This window comes from Delphinus delphis, chromosome 5 (genome assembly GCF_949987515.2).
Source record: "Delphinus delphis chromosome 5, mDelDel1.2, whole genome shotgun sequence".
NCBI lineage: Eukaryota > Metazoa > Chordata > Mammalia > Artiodactyla > Delphinidae > Delphinus > Delphinus delphis.
In genome coordinates this window covers 33,333,320-33,353,062 of record NC_082687.1, presented here as the reverse complement: position 1 = coordinate 33,353,062, position 19,743 = coordinate 33,333,320, and the positions used below count along the sequence as shown (strand labels likewise).

At 38.5% G+C, this 19,743-nt stretch overlaps 1 protein-coding gene across 2 annotated transcripts in view; it reads left to right on the top strand.

Annotated features, from left to right (window-relative positions):
• The window catches only part of DCHS2 (dachsous cadherin-related 2), a 295,589-nt gene that overhangs the window by 209,495 nt on the left and 66,351 nt on the right, over nt 1-19,743 (top strand). Inside the window, exons 11-13 of one of the 2 annotated variants that reach the window (XM_060011654.1) lie at nt 9,970-10,104; nt 10,315-10,524; nt 17,333-18,190. In XM_060011654.1, coding sequence (XP_059867637.1) covers nt 9,970-10,104; nt 10,315-10,524; nt 17,333-18,190 — 1,203 coding nt within the window. Of the gene's footprint in view, nt 1-2,004; nt 2,110-9,969; nt 10,105-10,314; nt 10,525-17,332; nt 18,191-19,743 lie in introns of those variants that run through there. The other variant, XR_009519424.1, reaches the window with a different exon arrangement.

The window sequence follows — 19,743 nt, the reverse complement described above, 5'->3', positions numbered from 1 at the left end:
TAAAAAGATGCTTGGCTATAAAGAGGAGGAAAAAAGTCTTGTTTCTTACAGCTAAAATATAATTTAAGGAAAAATTATAAATGGGAAAGATTAGAACTGACAGGAAAATTTCAAGAGGGTATTTGAAGAATTACTTTTGCCATTGAGACACAAAGCAGGAGGTAGAGTTGAATACAGATGCAGAAAGTTGAGGGAGCTTTTTCCCAATGCCTCCATTTTCCCTAGGAAATAGGAAGGGAAATGATTTGTGAGAGTGAACCAGGGGGTGGTCGGGTAGAAGAAATGAATAGGAGAGGGGTGACCAAGGAGATCTGGAAAGATTGCCAGATGACAGTAACATTTCAGTGGCCTCCATCTATGCTTTTGTGAAGTTTTCTCCAGCCCCAGTTATCTGCTGGATATTCCAGGAGGACAGAGAGATGGCTGGAATGAATCTGGACTGAGATTTTGCTGGCCTTCTTTGGTAAAAAGCCACAGTACCTGAGGAAATTTGCAAGGTTGCCAAAGTGTTAATTCATGGGGCTGCACTGAAGAGGAAAAGAAATGAACTGAAGAGGGGTATCCTAGAGTAGGAGAAAGCAAGAAGTCATAAGGCTGTAGGTCTTGAGGTCTAAGAACAGATATAGGTATGTGTACACACACACACACACACACACACACACACACACACATCCTTTGGTGTGTTGTAAGTGTATCACTGAATATCTTCAGATCCAGATTTCCAATTTTCTTAGTAAGGTGATGGAATTAGACTCAATAATCTCTATTTTACTTTTATTTTCTTGGTTCTCAAGTTTGATGATGTTGTGTTTAATCTGGAGGATTATAAGTGTGTGAGGAGGAAGAAGCAAGGCACTAATTGAATTCTAAAAGAGCCATAGTATAATACTTTAAATTTAGCTCACATTATTTAAGTTGTGAAGGGTGCGAAGTTTGGAGTGTGAAATCATATATGTGCAAACTACAGTTATAAATAAAGATCTCATTTATCCTTAATAATATACTAGGAGGATTGAAGGTGAGTAGATTGTTACCTTAAGGATCAAAGCTATATAGAATAATAGAAATGATAAAATCTGAAAGTTTCTAAAACGTCAGGGGAGTATTGGATACAAACGTAAAGCACATTAGAGAATAAGTAGACCAATAGGAGGAAGGGAAACTGAAAAGATTTGAGTTTATGTTTAAGCATGTGAAGACATTTTCTAGATTTGACAAGTGTTAGGAGTTTAAACTGTATAATGTATAATATGTGTAATATATAATATGTATAATATGTAATAACATATTATAAATGAGTGGATTATTGAAAAATTAAGGGTCCAAAAATTAAAAAAGCTGTTCTCCATGAAAGCTTCCTGCAGGTAGGGGCCATACCTGTTGGATTCACCACTCTCTCTTTGGCAAACAGCACTGTGCTTGGCACCTAGTTATGCTCACCAAATATTTGAGGAACAAAGAAATTAGATCTAAGTTGGTATAGTTCCCATTTTCATAATGTAGGATGAGATAGGAATAACAAATTTTATCAATCTGGAATTTTTAAAAATTCTGTCTTGACCAAAGAAGAGATTAAGGTCATTATGAGATCAAAGTAATCACTATGTGTATTAAATAATCATTAATGTAATAATATGCCTAATGACAGAATAAATTTTCTGGTGACCTCTGATTATACCATATCAAATACTTTGATCCTGCCTTATTAGACTTTTTTCTCAAGGTTATTAAAATGCCTGCAGATAATCCCAAATATCCTTTCTCTTTCAAGTGACATAGTAAGAAGTCATGTATATTTATTCTTGTATAAAACTGGCATTATATTCCACTTTTTCCAGTACTCAGTTCTATATTGTATCTACTAGATCACAGCAGATGAAAATTTAATTTTTAAGACAGGCAAGATGGAAATGTGTAATTGGAGTTTTTTGTTAAGTCCAAAGAAGAGTGTTTCATCATTTATTAAATTGTAAATCATATATGCTAAGTACTATGTCTGTACCTAGATACTCGTCAGTGAAGAAAAGAACATAGGAAAATGATTGAAAAGAACTGGTGTGAAGTGCAAATAAGCTGCAATGTCATGGGATAAACTCGTTCAAGTTAATGGTATGAGAGATCTTCATACCCAGTGATGGAAATGATGTGACACTTTTCTCTGAAGGGAAATGAAACTGCAGAAATATAGGAAGAATTATTTTCAAAATGCATAATAATGTGGTACCACATTTCTCACTCCAGATAACAGACTGAATGCTAAGTAGAAAACAAAAAGAACCAAAAATACACACGTGAGCAATTCTACATGCTCACCTCCTGTGCTGGAGAATGAACAGAGTAACATAACTGGGCACAAGCATTTTTGTTTGTTTGTTTGTGTTTATTTATTTTAAAATCTTTTCTAGAGTATAATTGCTTTACAATGGTGTGTTACTTTCTGCTTTATAACAAAGTGAATCATTTATACATACACATATATCCCCATATCTCTTCCCTCTTGCGTCTCCCTCTCTCCCACCCTCCCTATACCACCCCTCTAGGTGGTCACAAAGCACCGAGCTGATCTCCCTGTGCTATGCGGCTGCTTCCCACTAGCTATCTATTTTACATTTGGTAGTGTATATATGTCCATGCCACTGTCTCACTTTGTCCCAGCTTACCCATCCCCCTCTCCATATCTTCAAGTCCATTCTCTAGTAGGTCTGTGTCTGTATTCCCATCTTGCCCCTAGATTCTTCATGAACATTTTTTTTCTAAGATTCCATAGATATGTGTTAGCATACGGTATTTTTTTTCTCTTTCTGACTTACTTCACTCTGTATGATAGACTCTAGGTCCATCCATCTCACTACAAATAACTCAATTTCGTTTCTTTCTATGGCTGAATAATATTCCATTGTATATATGTGCTACATCTTCTTTATCCATTCATCTGTTGATGGACACTTAGGTTGCTTCCATGTCTTGGCTATTGTAAATAGAGCTGCAAAGAACATTGTGGTACATGACTCTTTCTGAATTATGGTTTTCTCAGAGTATATGTCCAGTAGTGGGATTGCTGGGTCGTATGGTAGTTCTATTTAAAAAATTTTAAGGAACCTCCATACTGTTCTCCATAGTGGCTGTATCAATTTACATTCCCACCAACAGTGCAAGAGGGTTCCCTTTTCTCCACACCCTTTCCAGCATTTATTGTTTGTAGATTTTTTTGATGATGACCATTCTAACCGGTGTGAGGTGATATCTCGTAGTTTTGATTTGCATTTCTCTAAAGATTAGTGATGTTGAGCATCCTTTCATGTGTTTGTTGGCAATCTGTATATCTTCTCTGGAGAAATGCCTATTTAGGTCTTCTGCCCATTTTTGGATTGGGTTGTTTTTTTTTCTTTTTGATATTGAGCTGCATGAACTGCTTGTAAATTTTGAAGATAAATCCTTTCTCAGTTGCTTCATTTGCAAATATTTTCTCCCATTATGAGGGTTGTCTTTTCATCTTGTTTATGATTTCCTTTGCAGAGCAAAAGCTGTTAAGTTTCATTAGGCCCCATTTGTTTATTTTTGTTTTTATTTCCATTTCTCTAGGAGGTAGGTCAAAAAGGATCTTGCTGTGATTTATGTCATGGAGTGTTCTGCCTATGTTTTCCTCTAAGAGTTTAATAGTGTCTGACCTTGCATTTAGTACTTTAATTCATTTTGAGTTTATTGTTGTGTATGGTGTTAGGGAGTGTTCTAATTTCATTCTTTTACATGTAGCTGTCTAGTTTTCCCAGCACCATTTATTGAAGACGCTGTCTTTTCTCCACTGTATATTCTTGCCTCCTTTATCAAAGATAAGGTGACCATATGTGCATGGGTTTATCTCTGGGATTTCTATCCTGTTCCATTGATCTATATTTCTGTTTCTGTGCCAGTGCCATACTGTCTTGATTACTGTAGCTTTGTAGTATAGTCTGAAGTTTGGGAGCCTGATTTCTCCAGCTCCATTTTTCTTTCTGAAGATTGCTTTGGCTATTCGCGGTCTTTTGTGTTTCCATACAAATTCTGAGAGTTTTTGTTCTAGTTCTAGAACAATGCCAGTGGTAGTTTGATAGGGATTGCATTGAACCTGTAGATTGCTTTAGGTAGTAGAGCCATGTTCACAATGTTGATTCTTCCAATCCAAGAACATGGTATATCTCTCCATCTGTTTTTATCATGTTTAATTTCTTTCATCAGTGTCTTATAATTTTCTGCATACAGGTCTTTTTTCTACTTAGGTAGGTTTATTACTAGATAATTCATTCTTTTTGTTGCAATGGTAAATGGGAGTGTTTTCTTAATTTCACTTTCAGATTTTTCATCATTAGTGTATAGGAATGCAAGAGATTTCTGTGCAGTAATTTTGTATCCTGCTACTTTACCAAATTCATTGATTAGCTCTAGTAGTTTTCTGGTAGCATCTTTAGGATTCTTTATGTGTAGTATTATGTCATCTGCAAACAGTGAGAGTTTTACTTCTTCTTTTCAGATTTGGATTCCTTTTATTTCTTTTTCTTCTCTGAATGCTGTGGCAAAACTTCCAAAACTATGTTGAATAATAGTGGTGAGAGTGGGCAACCTTGTCTTTTTTCTGATCTTAGTGGAAATGGTTTCAGTTTTTTACCATTGAGGACGATGTTGGCTGTGGGTTGTCATATGTGGCCTTTATTATGTTGAGGTAAGTTCCCTCTATGCCTACTTTCTGGAGAGTTTTAATCATAAATGGGTGTTGAATTTTGTCGAAAGATTTCTCTGCATCTATTGAGATAATCGTATGGTTTTTCTCCTTCAATTTGTTAATATGGTGTTTCACATTGATTGATTTGTGCACATTGAAGAATCCTTGCATTCCTGTTATAAATCCCACTTGATCATAGTGTATGATCCTTTTAATGTCCTTCTTGGATTCCGTTTCCCAGTATTTTGTTGAGGATATTTGCCTCTATGTTCATTAGTGATATTGGGCTGTAGTTTTCTTTCTTTGTGACATCTTTGTCTGCTTTTGGTATCAGGGTGATAGTGGCCTCATAGAATATATGTTTGAGAGTATTCCTCACTCTGCTATATTTTGGAAGAGTTTGAGAAGGATAGGTGTTATCTCTTCTGTAAATGTTTGATAGAAGTCACCTGTGAAGCCATCTGGTCCTGAGCTTTTTCTTGATGGAAGATTTTTAATCACAGTTTCAATTTCACTGCTTGTGAGTGGTCTGTTCATATTTTCTATTTCTTCCTGGTTCAGTCTCAGAAGGTTGTGCCTTTCTAACAATTTGCCCATTTCTTCCAGGTTTTCGAGTTTATTGGCATATAGTTGCTTGTAGTAATCTCTCATGATGCTTTGTATTTCTGCAGTGTCAGTTGTTACTTCTTTTTCATTTGTAATTCTTTTGATTTGAATCTTCTCTCTTTTTTTCATGATGAGTTTGGCTACTGGTTTATCAATTTTGTTTATCTTCTTAAAGAGCCAGCTTTTAGTTTTATTGATCTTTGCTATTTTTTCCTTCCTTTCTTTTTCATTTATTTCTGACCTGATCTTTATGATTTCTTTCCTTCTGCTAACTTTGAGGGTTTTTTGTTCTTCTTTCTCTAATTGTTCTAGGTGTAAGGTTAGGTTGTTTGTTTGACATGTTTCTTATCTTTTAAGGTAGGATGCTATTGCTATAAACTTCCCTCTTAGAACTGCTTTTGCTGCATCCCATAGGTTTTGGATTGTCGTGTTTTCATTGTCATTTGTTTCTAGGTATTTTTTTATTTCCTCTTTGATTTCTTCAGTGATCACTTCGTTATTAAGTAGTGTATTGTTTAGCCTCCATGTGTTTGTATTTTTTACAGATCTTTTCCTGTAATTGTTATCTATTCTCATAGTGTTGTGGTCAGAAAAGAGACTTGATATTACTTCCATTTTCTTAAATTTACCAGGGCTTGATTTGTGACCCAAGATATGATCTATCCTGGAGAGTGTTCTATGAAGCACTTGAGAAGAAAGTGTATTCTGTTGTTTTTGGATGGATAGTCCTATAAATATTAATTAAGTCTATCTTGTTTAATGTATCATTTAAAGCTTGTGTGTCCTTATTTATTTTCATGTTGGATGATCGGTCCATTGGTGAGAGTGGGGTGTTAAAGTCCGCTACTATGATTGTCGTACTGTTGATTTCCCCTTTTATGGCTATTAGTATTTGCCTTATGTATTGAGGTGCTCCTGTGTTGGGTGCATAAATATTTACAATTGTGATAAGTTGTAAATTTATAACATTTCTTCTTCTTGGATTTCTTCTTCTTGGATTGATCCCTTGATCATTATGTAGTGTCCTTCATTGTCTCTTGTAATAATTTTTGTTTTAAAGTCTTTTTTGTCTGATATGAGAATTGCTACTCCAGCTTTCTTTTGATTTCCATTTGCATGGAATATCTTTTTCCATCCCCCACTTTCAGTCTGTATGTGTCTGAAGTGGGTCTCTTGTAGACAGCATATATATGGGTCTTGTTTTTGTATCCTTTCAGCCAGTCTATGTCTTTTGGTTGGAGCACTTAAGCTTTTACATTTAAGGTAATTATTGATATGTATGTTCCTATGACCATTTTCTTAATTATTTTGGGTTTGTTATTGTAGGTCTTTTCCTTCTGTTGTGTTTCCTGCCTAGAGAAGTTCCTTTAGCATTTGTTGTAAAGCTGGTCTGGTGGTGCTGAACTCTCTTAGCTTTTGCTTGTCTGTAAAGCTTTTAATTTCTCCATCAAATCTGAATGAGATCCTTGCTGGGTAGAGTAATCTTGGTTGTGTTTTTCTCCCCTTCATCACTTGAAATGTGTCCTGCCACTCCATTCTGTCTTGGAGAGTTTCTGCTGAAAGTTCAGCTGTTAACCTTATGGGAATTCCCTTATATGTTATTTGTTGTTTTTCCCTTGCTGCTTTTAATATTTTTTCTTTGTATTTATTTTTTGATAGCTTGATAAATATGTATCTTGGCGTGTTTCTCCTTGGATTTATCCTGTATGAGACTCTCTGTGCTTCTTGGACTTGATTAACTATATCCTTTCCCATATTAGGGAAGTTTTTAACTATAATCCCTTCAAATATTTTCTCAGTCCCTTTCCTTTACTCTTCTTCTTCTGGGGCCCCTATAATTCAAATGTTTGTGTGTTTAATGTTGTCCCAGAAGTCTCTGAGACTGTCCTCAATTCTTTTCATTGTTTTTTCTTTATTCTGCTCTGCACTAGTTATTTCCACTATTTTATCTTCCAGGTCACTTATCCGTTCTTCTGCCTCAGTTATTCTGCTATTGATCCCTTCTAGAGAATTTTTAATTTCATTTATTGTGTTGTTCATCACTGGTTGTTTGCTCTTTAGTTCTTCTAGGTCCTTGTTAAACACTTCTTGTATTTTCTCCATTCTATTTCCAAGATTTTGGATCATCTTTACTATCATTATTCTGAATTATTTTTTAGGTAGACTGCCTATTTCCTCTTCATTTGTTAGGTCTGTGGGTTTTTACATTGCTCCTTCATCTGCTGTGTGTTTCTCTGTCTTCTCATTTTTCTTAACTTACTGTGTTTGTGGTCTCCTTTTCACAGGCTGCATGTTTGTAGTTTCCATTGTTTTTGATGTCTGCCCCCAGTGGGTAAGATTGTGTAGGCTTCCTGGTGGAGGGGACTAGTACCCGTGTTCTTGTGGATGAGGCTGGATCTTGTCTTCTGTTGGGCAGGTCCATGTCTGGTTGTGTGTTTTGGGGTGTCTGTGACCTTCTTGTGATGTTAGGCAGCCTCTCTACTAATGGGTGGGGCTGTGTTCCTGTGTTGGTAGTTGTTTGGCATAGGGTGTCCAGCACTGGAGTTTGCTGGTCGTTGACTGGAGCTGGGTCTTGGCATTGAGATGGCGATCTCCGGGAGATTTTCACCATTTCATATTACATGGAACTGGGAGGTCTTTTGTGGACCAATGTCCTGAACTTGGCTCTCCCATCTTAGAGGCACAGCCCTGACCCCTGGCTGGAGCACCAAGAGCCTGTCATACACACGGCTCAGAATAAAAGGGAGAAAAAAAAGTAAGAAAGAAAGAAAGAAGGAGATAAAATAAAATGGAATAAAGTTATTAAAATAAAAAATAGTTTTTAAAATTTTTTTTAAAGTAATAAAAGAAAAAGCAAGAAGACAGCAACCAAAAGACAAATCCACGAATGATACCAAATGCTAAAAACTATACTAAAACAAAAACAAAAACGGACACACAGAACCCTACGACAAATGGTAAAAGCAAAGCTATACAGACAAAATCACACTCAGAAGCATACACATACACACTGACAAAGAAAGAAAAAGGGAAAAAGATATATATATATCGTTGCTCCCAAAGTCCACCTCCTCAATTTGGGATGACTTGTTGTCTATTCAGGTATTCCACAGATGCAGGGTACATCAAGATGATTGTGTAGATTTAATCCGCTGCTCCTGAGGCTGCTGGGAGAAATTTCCCTTTCTCTTCTTTGTTCGCTCAGCTCCTGGGGTTCAGCTTTGGATTTGACACTGCCTCTGCGTGGTCACCGGAGGGTATCTGTTCTTCGCTCAGACAGGATGGGGTTAAAGGAGCAGCTGCTTCGGGGGCTCGGGCTCACTCAGGGTTGGAGAAGGGAGGGGTACGGATGCGGGGCGAGCCTGCGGCAGCAGAGGCCAACGTGACGTTGCACTAGCCTGAGGCACACCGTGTGTTCTCTCGGGGAAGTTTTCCCTGGATCATGGGACCCTGCATTGGCGGGCTGCACAGGATCCCAGGAGGGGAGGTGTGGAGAGTGACCTGTGCTTGCACACAGGCTTCTTGGTGGCGGCAGCAGCAGCCTTAGCGTCTCATGCCCGTCTCTGGGGTCCGCGCTGATAGCCGCAGCTCGCGCCCGTCTCTGGAGCTCCTTTAAGCGGCGCTCTTATTCCCCTCGCCTCGCGCACCAGGAAACACAGAGGCAAGAAAATGTCTCTTGCCTCTTCGGCAGCTCCAGACTTTTTCCCGGACTCCCTCCCGGCTAGCTGTGATGCACTAGCCCCTTTCAGGCTGTGTTCACGCAGCCAACCCCAGCCCTCTCCCTGGGATCCGACCTCCGAAGCCCGATCCTCAGCTCCCAGCCCCCACCCGTCCCGGCGGGTGAGCAGAGAAGCCTCTCGGGCTGGTGAGTGCCGGTCGGCACCGATCCTCTGTGCGGGAATCTCTCCGCTTTGCCCTCTGCACCCCTGTTGCTGCACTCTCCTCCATGGCTCCGAAGCTTCCCGCCTCCGTCACCCATAGTCTCTGCCTGCAAAGGGGCTTCCTAGTGTATGGAAACCTTTCCTCCTTCACAGCTCCCTCCCTATTGCAGTTCCCGTTCCTATTCTTTTGTGTCTGTTTTTTTCTTTTGCCCTACCCAGGTACGTGGGGAGTCACTTGCCTTTTGGGAGGTCTGAGGTCTTCCGCCTGCATTCAGTAGGTGTTCTGTAGGAGTTGTTCCACATGTAGATGTATTTCTGATGTATTTGTGGGGAGGAGGGTGATCTCCACATCTTACTCTTCCTCTATCTTGAAGCTCTTTGGGCACAAGCTTTTAAACAGAGGGTCCACCTACAGAAATTGCCATTTGCCCTGCAAGCTTATAATGATGCCATTAAATCACAATTAGGTGTTAGCAGGAGTAATTAGGAATATGTTATAGGGTTGCACACTCATAAGAAATTTTTTATGGGAGGGAGAAAAAATCTTAAGCATTCACTGTGGGAAGGATTTTTGAAAATCCAGCATTTCAGCCAGGAGACTTTTATTTAGCAAGACCAGCCAAAAGAGTTGTTGTAAATTTTTGTTTTTGTTTCTGACCTTAATTTGAAGGTTACGTGTCTTGCCTTTTTTAATCTATGGCCTAACATGTTCATAGGAAAAAGGAGAAGAGACAGATGGATTCCAAGGGGATAATGGCTGAGTTTTTCCTCTATATTTTCCTTTAGGAATCAATTCCAAGCTTCAGTTTGAAATCATGCCAGGTGCTTTATTCGGGTTGTTCGAGATAAATCCTGACACTGGGGAGGTGGTGACAACCACCACACTTGACAGAGAAGTTCAGGAAGTCCTCACCCTTCGAGGTAAGGGATCCCTTGACTGTGCTAAACAAACAAAAACAGGCAGCAGGCCATTGAGAGGGGAAATTTTACATTTCAGTAGGTTGTCTTTAAATAAAATATTATTGACCCAGTGCTAGCCGGTTAATTTGGTCTGTTGCTGTCTGGTTAGGGCAGCATATTTTAGGTATGAATTAATGGCCACCATCTGTGCCGTCTTTTGTTCCTTGTCAGTACTTGTACGTGATGGGGGAGCCCCTGCTCTGTCTGGGACTACAACAATTCTCTGCACAGTGGGAGATGAAAACGATCACGCACCGGAGATTATTGTCCCCAGGCATGACATTGAGGTTCTGGAAAACCAAGAGCCGGGGCTTGTCTACACTGTTTTGGCCTCTGATATGGATGCTGGCAATAATGGAGCTGTCAGGTATCACATAATTGGTAAGTACTATCTTTATTTAAATACCCCCCTCCCCAGGATACCAACTCGGTTGACACACACTTCATGGAGTGCATTCAGCATTTGGTATCTAGCACAGTGTTTACAGAACTCACACCTGCTAAGAACTGATTGGTGCCCTGGGTCTCCTCTCCTCCTCCCCACAGCCACCCTGATCCAGTGCCCTCCAAACTCCTCAAAAATCTACCCTTGACAACTCCCGCTGTTAGTAATCCACTAATATTAGTGCATGTACAGATGGAACAGATAGCTTTTGTTTTCTATTTTCACTTTTTCTCTATTTTCACTTCTCTCGTATGATCACTTATTTTTATTATTTTGAACAGTCAAGATTTTCTTTCAGGCCTAGAGGACATGAGTAGAAAAACAATTCCCAGATCTGCAGACCAATGAAACACTTCAGATCTACAACAATACCCCAGAGATCAAAGTCTTTAGGAACTTCTACATTACCAATTGTGGTTAAGGACCAGGGTTTGTGTTTTTTGAAATTTCCAATCTGATATAACTGATACTTTTGTAAAATCCAATAAATATAAATTACTGGGAGAAAAAATCAGAGGCATACAAAATGCAAGCCCCAGTTTTTAAAAACTATTACTGTATTATGAAGACATAAGATTATTCTCTCATGTTGCTATAAAATTTTCTAAATACTTACTCTTAATTTCTTTGTATTTATCTTGTTGAGGACCAGCTACAAGCAATCCCCAAACAGCACCTGTCACCTCTCACAGCGTCAAGGACATTCTTTTTGACCATTCACTTCCCTTTCCCAAATGGTCAACAGTTCCTCTCTACTGGCTTTTCCCATCAGTATTTCCAGTATTTCCCATCTTGAAAAGCATAGATGTCTCCCTTCACTCACTGTCTCTTTTCCTTCACAATCAAACTTCTTGAAAATTGTTGTCTACACTCTGGTTTCTGTGTCTTTACTTTCATTTCTTAGCCTGCTGTAAAATGTGTTCCACTGAAGTCACTCCAGCGAAACTACCCTTTCCAGAGACATAAAAGATCCCGTTGTTGCCAAATGCATTGGATCTTTCTTAGTTCTTAATTTCTTTTTTTTTTTTTTTTTTTTTTTTTTTTTTTTTTTTTTGCGGTGCATGGGCCTCTCACTGTTGTGGCCTCTCCCGTTGTGGAGCACAGGCTCCGGATGCGCAGGCTCAGTGGCCATGGCTCACAGGCCTAGCCGCTCTGTGGCATGTGGCATCTTCCCAGACCGGGGCACGAACCCGTGTCCCCTGCATCAGCAGGCGGACTCTCAACCACTGCGCCACCAGGGAAGCCCTCAGTTCTTAATTTAATTGTATTGCTTTGTGTCTTTGTGCACCATGCCCTGGACACTTGGTCTCACCTTGACTTCAGAAAGCCACTTACTTTCTTTTGGTCCTTCATCTGTCTTTCTAGACAAGTCTTCCCAATGTCCTTGTTCTTCTGGTGGTTCTCTGACTTGTTAGAGTTTTCTGGATCTTTTTGGCATATCTTTTTCTTTTCTCATAGACACACTCTTTCTGGTCATTTCATCCAGTTCCTGTTTTCAGCTACCACTGGACCTCAATATCTCCCTATCTTGACTGTACCCTAGATCTAAGTCCCATTAAAGGACATTTTAAAAATTGAAGTAGAGTAGACTTACAGTTGCAGATGTTCAACATAATAATTCAATGTTTTTATAGATTATGCTCCATACAAAGTTATTATAAAATATTGAGTATTCCCAGTGCTGTGCATTACATCCTTGTAACTTATTTTATACCTAGTAGTTTGTACCCATGATTCCCCTTCACCCACTTTGCCCCTCTCCATGACTCCCAATACTATGTTAAATAGAAGTGATGAGAGTGGGAATGCTTGTCTTATTCCTGATCTTAGAAGAAAAGTTTTCAGCTTTTCAATGTTGAGTTTGATGTCAGCTGTGGGCTTGTCATGTATAGCCTTTATAATGTTGAGGTATGTTTCATCTTTACCAACTTTGATGAGAGATTTTTATCATAAATGGATGTTGAGTTCTGGAAAATGCTTTTTCTATGTCAAATGAGATGATCATATGGCTTTTATCCTCCCCTTTTTTGATGTGGTGTAACACCTTGATTGATTTGCAGATATTAAACCATCCTTGCATCCCTGGAATAAATTTCAATTGATCATGATTAAAAATCCTTTATATGTATTGTTGAATTTAGTTTGCTAATATTTTTGTTGAGGGTTTTGCATTATGTTCATCAGGAATATTGGCCTGATAATTTATTTTTGTAGTGTCTTTGGTTTTGATATTAGGGCTTCATAGAATGAGTTTGGAAGTGTTCCCTTCTCTTCAATTTTTGGTATAGTTTGGGAAAGATAGGTATTAACTTTTCCTTAACTGTTTGATAGAAACCCTCAAATTCTGGTGTGGTCCTACTCTGATTTGTTAGGAGTTTTTTTGTTTTTTTTTGTTTTTGCATTACGCGGGCCTCTCACTGCTGTGGCCTCTCCCATTGCGGAGCACAGGCTCCAGACGTGCAGGCTTAGCAGCCATGGCTCACGGGTCCAGCTGCTCCGCGGCATGTGGGATCCTCCCGGACTGGGGCACGAACCCATATCCCCTGCATCAGCAGGCAGACACTCAACCACTGCACCACCAGGGAAGCCCCTGTTGGGAGTTTTTTGATTATTGATTCAATTTCATTACTTTGGTCTTGGAAGTGTGTATGTTTCTAGGCATTCTTCCATTTCTTCTAAGTTGTCCAATTTGCTGCTGTATACCTGTCAATAGTATTCTCTTATGATTGTATCTCTGTGATATCAGTGGTAATTTCTCCTCTTCCATTTCTAATTTTATTTACTTAGACTTTCTCTTCTTTTCTTGATGAGTCTGGCTAACAGTTTTATCAATTTTGTTTATCTTTAAAAAAAAACAGCTCTTAGTTTCACTGAGCTTTTCTTTTCTTTCTTTTTTTTTTTTTGGTCTCTATTTTATTTACTTCTGCTCTCATCTTTATTATTTCCTTCCTTCTGTGGACTTTGTACTTCTTTTTCTAGTTCCTTTAGATGGAAAGTTAGGTTGTTTATTTAAGATTTTTCTCGTTTCTTGAGTTAGACTTGAATTACTATAAACTTCCCTCTTAGAACTGCTTCTGCTGTGTCCCATAGATTTTGGAAAGTTGTGTTTTTCTCTTCATTCATCTCAAGGTATTTTTTTTATTTCCTCTTTGATTTCTTTGTTGACCCATTGGTTTTTTAGTAGTATGTTGTTTAGTCTCCACATGTTTGTATGTTTTCTAGTTTCCTTCCTGTAATTGATTTCTAGTTTCATACCACTGTGGTCAGAAAAGATGCATACTTGATATGATTTCAATCTTCTTAAATGTATTGAAGATTTTTTTTTGTGGCCTAGCATGTGATCTGTCCTGGAGAATGGTTTATGTGCACTTGAAAAGAATGTGTTTTCTGCTGTTTTTAATGGAATGTTTTGTAGATATCTATTAACTCCTTCTGATCTACTGTGTCATTTGATGTGTCCTTTATTGATTTTCTTTCTGGATGATCTGTTCATTTATGTAAATGGGGTATTAAAGTTCTCTACTGTTATTGTATTTCTGTCAGTTTCTCCCTTTATGTGTGTTAATATTTGCTTTATATAATTAGGTGCTCTTGTACTAGGTGCATTTATGTTTATGAATGATATATCTTCTTCTTGGATTGACCCATTTATATGATGCCCGTCTTTGTTATTAACTTTATTTTAAAGTCTATTTTTTCTGATATGCATATTGTTATTCCAGCTTTCTTTTCATTTCCATTTGCATAGAGTATCTTTTTCCATCTTTTTACTTTCAAGTGAATATGTTTTTAGATCTAAAGTGAGTCTCTTGTAGGCAGCATATAGATGGGTTTGTTTTCTTATCCATTCAGCCACCCTATGTCCTGTGATTGGAGCATTATATCTGTATACATAAAGTAATTACTCACAGATATGTACTTACTGCCATATTGTTACTTGTTTTCTGGTTGTTTTTATAGTTCTTCTCTGTTCTTTTCTTGTTCCTTTAGTCTATTCCCTCACAGTTTAACTATTCTCTTTAGTTTTATGTTTGGGTTCTTTTCTCTTTGTTTTTTGTATATCCATTGGAGATTTTTGTTTTGTGGTTACTATGAGGTCCATATATATCAATTACATATAGTTGTTTTAAACTGATAGTGTTTAAGTTCAAACACATCCTAAAAGCTTTACATTTTTCACTCCACTCCCAACATGCTTTATGTTTTGGTGTCATATTTTACATCTTTATTTATATCCCTTCAGTGTTTATCATAGTTATTGTTGATTTTATAATTTTTATCTTTTAACCTTTGTACTAGCTTATTTAAATGGTTGATTCACTGCCTTTACTATATATTTATATTTATCAGTGAATTTTTTTCTCTTCACATATTTTTAAAAATTTTCTTTTTATAGCCTTTTCTTTTTCACTTAAAGAAGACACTTTAACATTTCTTGTAAAGCCAATTTAGTGGCAACAACCTCTTTTAGTTTTTGCTTGTCTGGGAAACTCTTTATCTCTCCTTCAATTCTGAATGATAACCTTGCTGGATAGAGTGTTCTTGGTTGTAGGGTCTTTCCTTTCAGCACTTTAGATATGTCATGCTACTCCCTCTGGCTTGCAAGATTTCTGCTAAAAAGTCAGCTAATATTTATCATAGTTCCCTTGTATGTGACTCTGTTTTTCTCTTCCTGTCTTTAAAATTCTGTCATTCACTCTTTAACTTTTTCCATTTTAATTATGAAATGACTTAGTGTGAGTCTCTTTGGGTTCATATTGTTTAGGCATCTCTGTGATTCTTGGACCTGGATACATTTCCTTTTCAGGTTAGTGATGTTTTCAGCTATAATTACATCAAATATGCTTTCTACCGCTTTTTTCTCTCTCTTCCTCTCTGACCCCTATAACATGAATGTTAGTATGCTTGATATTGTTCTAGAGGTCCCTTAAATAATACTTATTAAACTTTTTTTCTTTTTGCTGCTCTGATAGGGTGATTTCCACTATTCTGTCTTCTAGGTCATTTATGTGTTCCTCCGTATCACCTAATTTGCTGTTAATTCCTTCTAGTGTATTTCTCCTTTCAGTTATTGTATTCTTCAGTTCTAATTGGCTCTTTTTTATATTTTCTAGTTCTTTGTTGAAGTTCTCACTGTATTCGTCTATTCTTTTCCTAAGTTTGGTGAACATTTTTATGACTATTGCTTTGAACCCTTTATCAGGTAAATTACTTATCTCTGTTTCATTAGGCTTCCCTTCTCCCCATCCCAGTGTTTTATATTGCTCTTTGCTTTGGAACATGTGCTTGTGTCTTCTCATTTTGTTTGACTCTCTATGACTTTCTTCTCATTTTGTTTGTTTGTCTCTATGAAATTAGGGAAAACATACCCTTCTTGGTCTTGAAATCATGTCTTTGTGTTGAAGCAGTTGGGACATCCCTATGCAGTCTGCCTATGTCCAGTGGCTTTGGTGGTAGAGCTGGATCTAAAGTGATCATGGGACATGTCTTCTTTTGGGATGTGCTAGCTGTCACTGCCCTGTCAGGGGGTGGAGACATGGTCTGAGGGGCTGGGGCCACAATCCTGAGTGAGCGTAGTGTCTCCTTGGTGCTATAGAGGTTTCTGCCTTGGCCAGGGCTGGAACTAGGACTCAGAGGGCTGGAATAGGAGGCTGGCGCAAGCCCTGGCTTCTCCCAAGGTGCACTGATGGTTTCTGCCTTGTTAAGGAGTGGGGCTGGAGCGGGAGAGGCTGAGGTAAGAGCCTGTCTCAGACAGGGGTAAGGTGCACTGGAGCAGTCATAACAGGCTGGCCAGAGCACCAGGCATGTTTCAGTCTGCTGTCTCTGTGCTGGGACTGGGAACAAACAAGTGACTGTCCACACTCTTCAAGAGCAGAGTCTCAGTTTCCTACAGGCTTCCATTAAGCCCCACTGGTTTTCAAACCACCTAAAGGGGCTTCTATTCCAAGTGCTGAACCCCAGGGCTGGTATGCCCAATGTGGGGCTGAAACCCCTACCCCTGAGGGAGGGTCCCTGAGCCTCTGAAATCCTTCTCCTCTTCTGGGTCACACACCAGGGGTGTGGGTCCTGACTAGATTTCTTCTCCTCCCCTCCTACCAGACTCCACATGGTTCTTTCTTTGTAATCTTGGTTGTAGAAGAGCCATTCTGCTAATCTTCAGGTCAGTCTCAGAGAGAGTTTCTTTTTATGTAGTTCTGATGTCTTCCTGAGAGGAGGTGAGCTCAGACTCTTCCCACTCCACCATCTTGATCCTACCTCCTAATAAATTTTTATTTTCCACTCTCTCTCTCCTTTTCACAGTGAGAAAGCAGAATCAGGATCAGTGCCTTTGACAAGAAATAGCATTTTTGTTCACACTTTATGTCCTGTGATGGACTGTGGACTTTGCTCTGTGTCATCCTCACTCCAGAACTCCCCATCAAAGGACGTATTTGTATGACTCTCATACCAAACCAAACCAAAAAGATGTTAAAATTAGTTCAAGGAGAAATGTAAGAAACACACACATACACACACAGAGCAAAAATAAGGAATTCTGAAATGCAGAAGAGGTCTATCCATAGGATAGTAATCAATGCCATTCCACTAGACACAGTTAATTATCATGTACTTACAAAAGTACTTACAAAAGTGCTAGGATGTAATAATCAGGAAATAAATATTTGTTGAATGAATATATATATCCATGGCAAAGGGCTGCTACTTTTTGAATTCAAATATATTTTGAATTGTTTTCTTTACTAGATGGAAATACTGATGAGTATTTTGCTATTAATGAAACATCAGGAGAACTCTCAATCACTCGTGCTTTGGACCGGGAGCAAGTCAGCAACTTCACCCTAGTCATCCTGTGCTCCGATCTGGGGGATCCACCTCGGAGCTCCATGGTGCAGCTGCAAGTCAGAGTTCTGGACGACAATGACCACAGTCCTTCCTTCTCCAGGCTCCATTACCAGGCCTCTGTGAGAGAGGATGCTCAAGTGGGAACCGTGGTTCTTGTGCTCTCTGCCGTGGACAAGGATGAAGGTCTGAATGGGCAAACTGAGTATTCTCTAGCGGAGGAGGCTTCTGGGGCATTCACCATTGATCCCATAGCGGGCACATTGAGAACCAGCCACATCCTTGACCGAGAAGCCAGAGCTGAGCATACATTTAAGGCTGTGGCCAGAGACTGTGGTGTCCAGGGCTCAAGAAGCACCATGGTGATCATAAAAATACATGTCACTGATGTTAACGACAATGATCCAGTTTGGGAACAGAACCCCTTTGATATTTTTCTTTCCCCCCAGTCACCTACTAACCAGATGACTGCCATCCTGAGAGCCAGTGACCCAGACTTGGGGCCCAATGGAACTGTCATATTTAGTTTTGCAGAGCCCCAGTCAGTGTTTTCTATTAATGAATACACAGGAGAAATTCAACTTCAGCAAAACCCAGCTTCAGAATATTTTCCTATCTGGCTGCAGTTAAAAGTTGTTGACCAAGGGTTCCCAGCTAGGACAACCAATGGTCTCTTGGTCATTCACATGGAAGGAGAAGATGTAAGGATTTCCTTCAGCCAGCATGTGTATAATGGGATTGTGCCTGAAAATTGTGAGGCAGGTGAGTGTCAAGTGTTTTGTACATTGTCCCAGTTTTGGTAAAATGCTTAAAACTAAGGATTATAGATCGAGCGCTATCACAGTTCAGTTATGAATTTTTGAGTCCAGCCAATTCTTGATATGCCAACTTTCATTCAAAATTTGTCATTAGAAAAATATACTCAAATACAGTAAAACATGCACACACACTCTCCTTTAAAGACAGCAAAAGGTAGTAAAAATACTGAAAGATAAATTATTCAAGGCTCATAAAGTTTAACTTAAATTTAAAATCTCAAATAAAAACCCTTTTATTTAAATGTTTATGAATTCTGAACAACTGTACATTTCCTAAAGTACTTTCCTAGAAGTACAATGAAAGGTGAAGTATGTTGTGGTTCAGTGACTGTCACTGTGTGTCCTTGGGCAGCTGGATGTCTCTGCCTCAGTTTCCTAATCTGCAAATTAAGGATAAGTTTGGTGCCTACCTCATTAGGGTATAAGACTGAATAAGCCAGTTCATATAAAGCACTTAAAACAGTATCTGACTCAGAATCAACATGTAATATATGGGAACTGCTGTTATTATTATTATTATACTTCATTTTATATTATACCTCATTTTGATACAGTCAGCATTGCTTTCAAACAGTGCAGTAATATCTGATCTTCAAAGAATTTGGCACAGATTATACTACTCAGAACAGGCTTCAGTGAATGGTAACTATTTTTCCTCATAATGCTAAAATATTTTTCAGTTATTTCCCTACTCAAATGTATGCCATAATGGGAAACATAAAAAAATTAGTTTAAATGATCTTTCTAGCCCAAAGCAAAAAAACACATTTGTATATAGTTGTGGATTGAAAGAAATCCAATCTAGGTAATTATATCTAACTAGAGAGTTGAGAAATAAATCTTCTGAACGTTTCAGCCAGCCAGAGGGCAAAGCACATGGACTCCAGGGCTTGGGAGAGAACGAGTTTGCCTGCGACAGTCTGATTTGTGCTGTTTGCTTTCTCCAGTCATTTTTTGTTTTTGTTTTGTCATTTTGGGTTCAGTTTCACTTTATCCGTACCTACAACAACCACTATTTAAAAGGCAACCTTCATTTTTCTGAAATTGATCTATACATTTCATAGTGAAAATATTTTGTTACATGTTATATTCTTTATGAAAAGAGAATATTCAATTTAATATCGAATGTCAAATTAGGGTTCTTCTCAGTTGCAGATTATTAACCTTTGATCTTCTTTTGAATTATGGTTATCTCATGGGCTGCTTATTTGGAAGGACTCTTATTGATTCTAAACATAATTAAGGGTAAATTGCAATTACCTTCATTAAATGAAATAATAGCAACTTCCAAAATAACTAGAAATGTCCACCCATATACTTGGGTGTGATGAGATTTCTGCATAAGAGTTAAATGTTAAATAACATGAGATACTCCTTAGAGCTCTGTTTCTGTACCTCTGGAGAGGTATACATCCCACCCCCAGAGCAAAGCCTGATAGAAAGGAAAGGTGACATTTTCTAAATAATACAGCACAAAATATATGAATCAATCTTGAA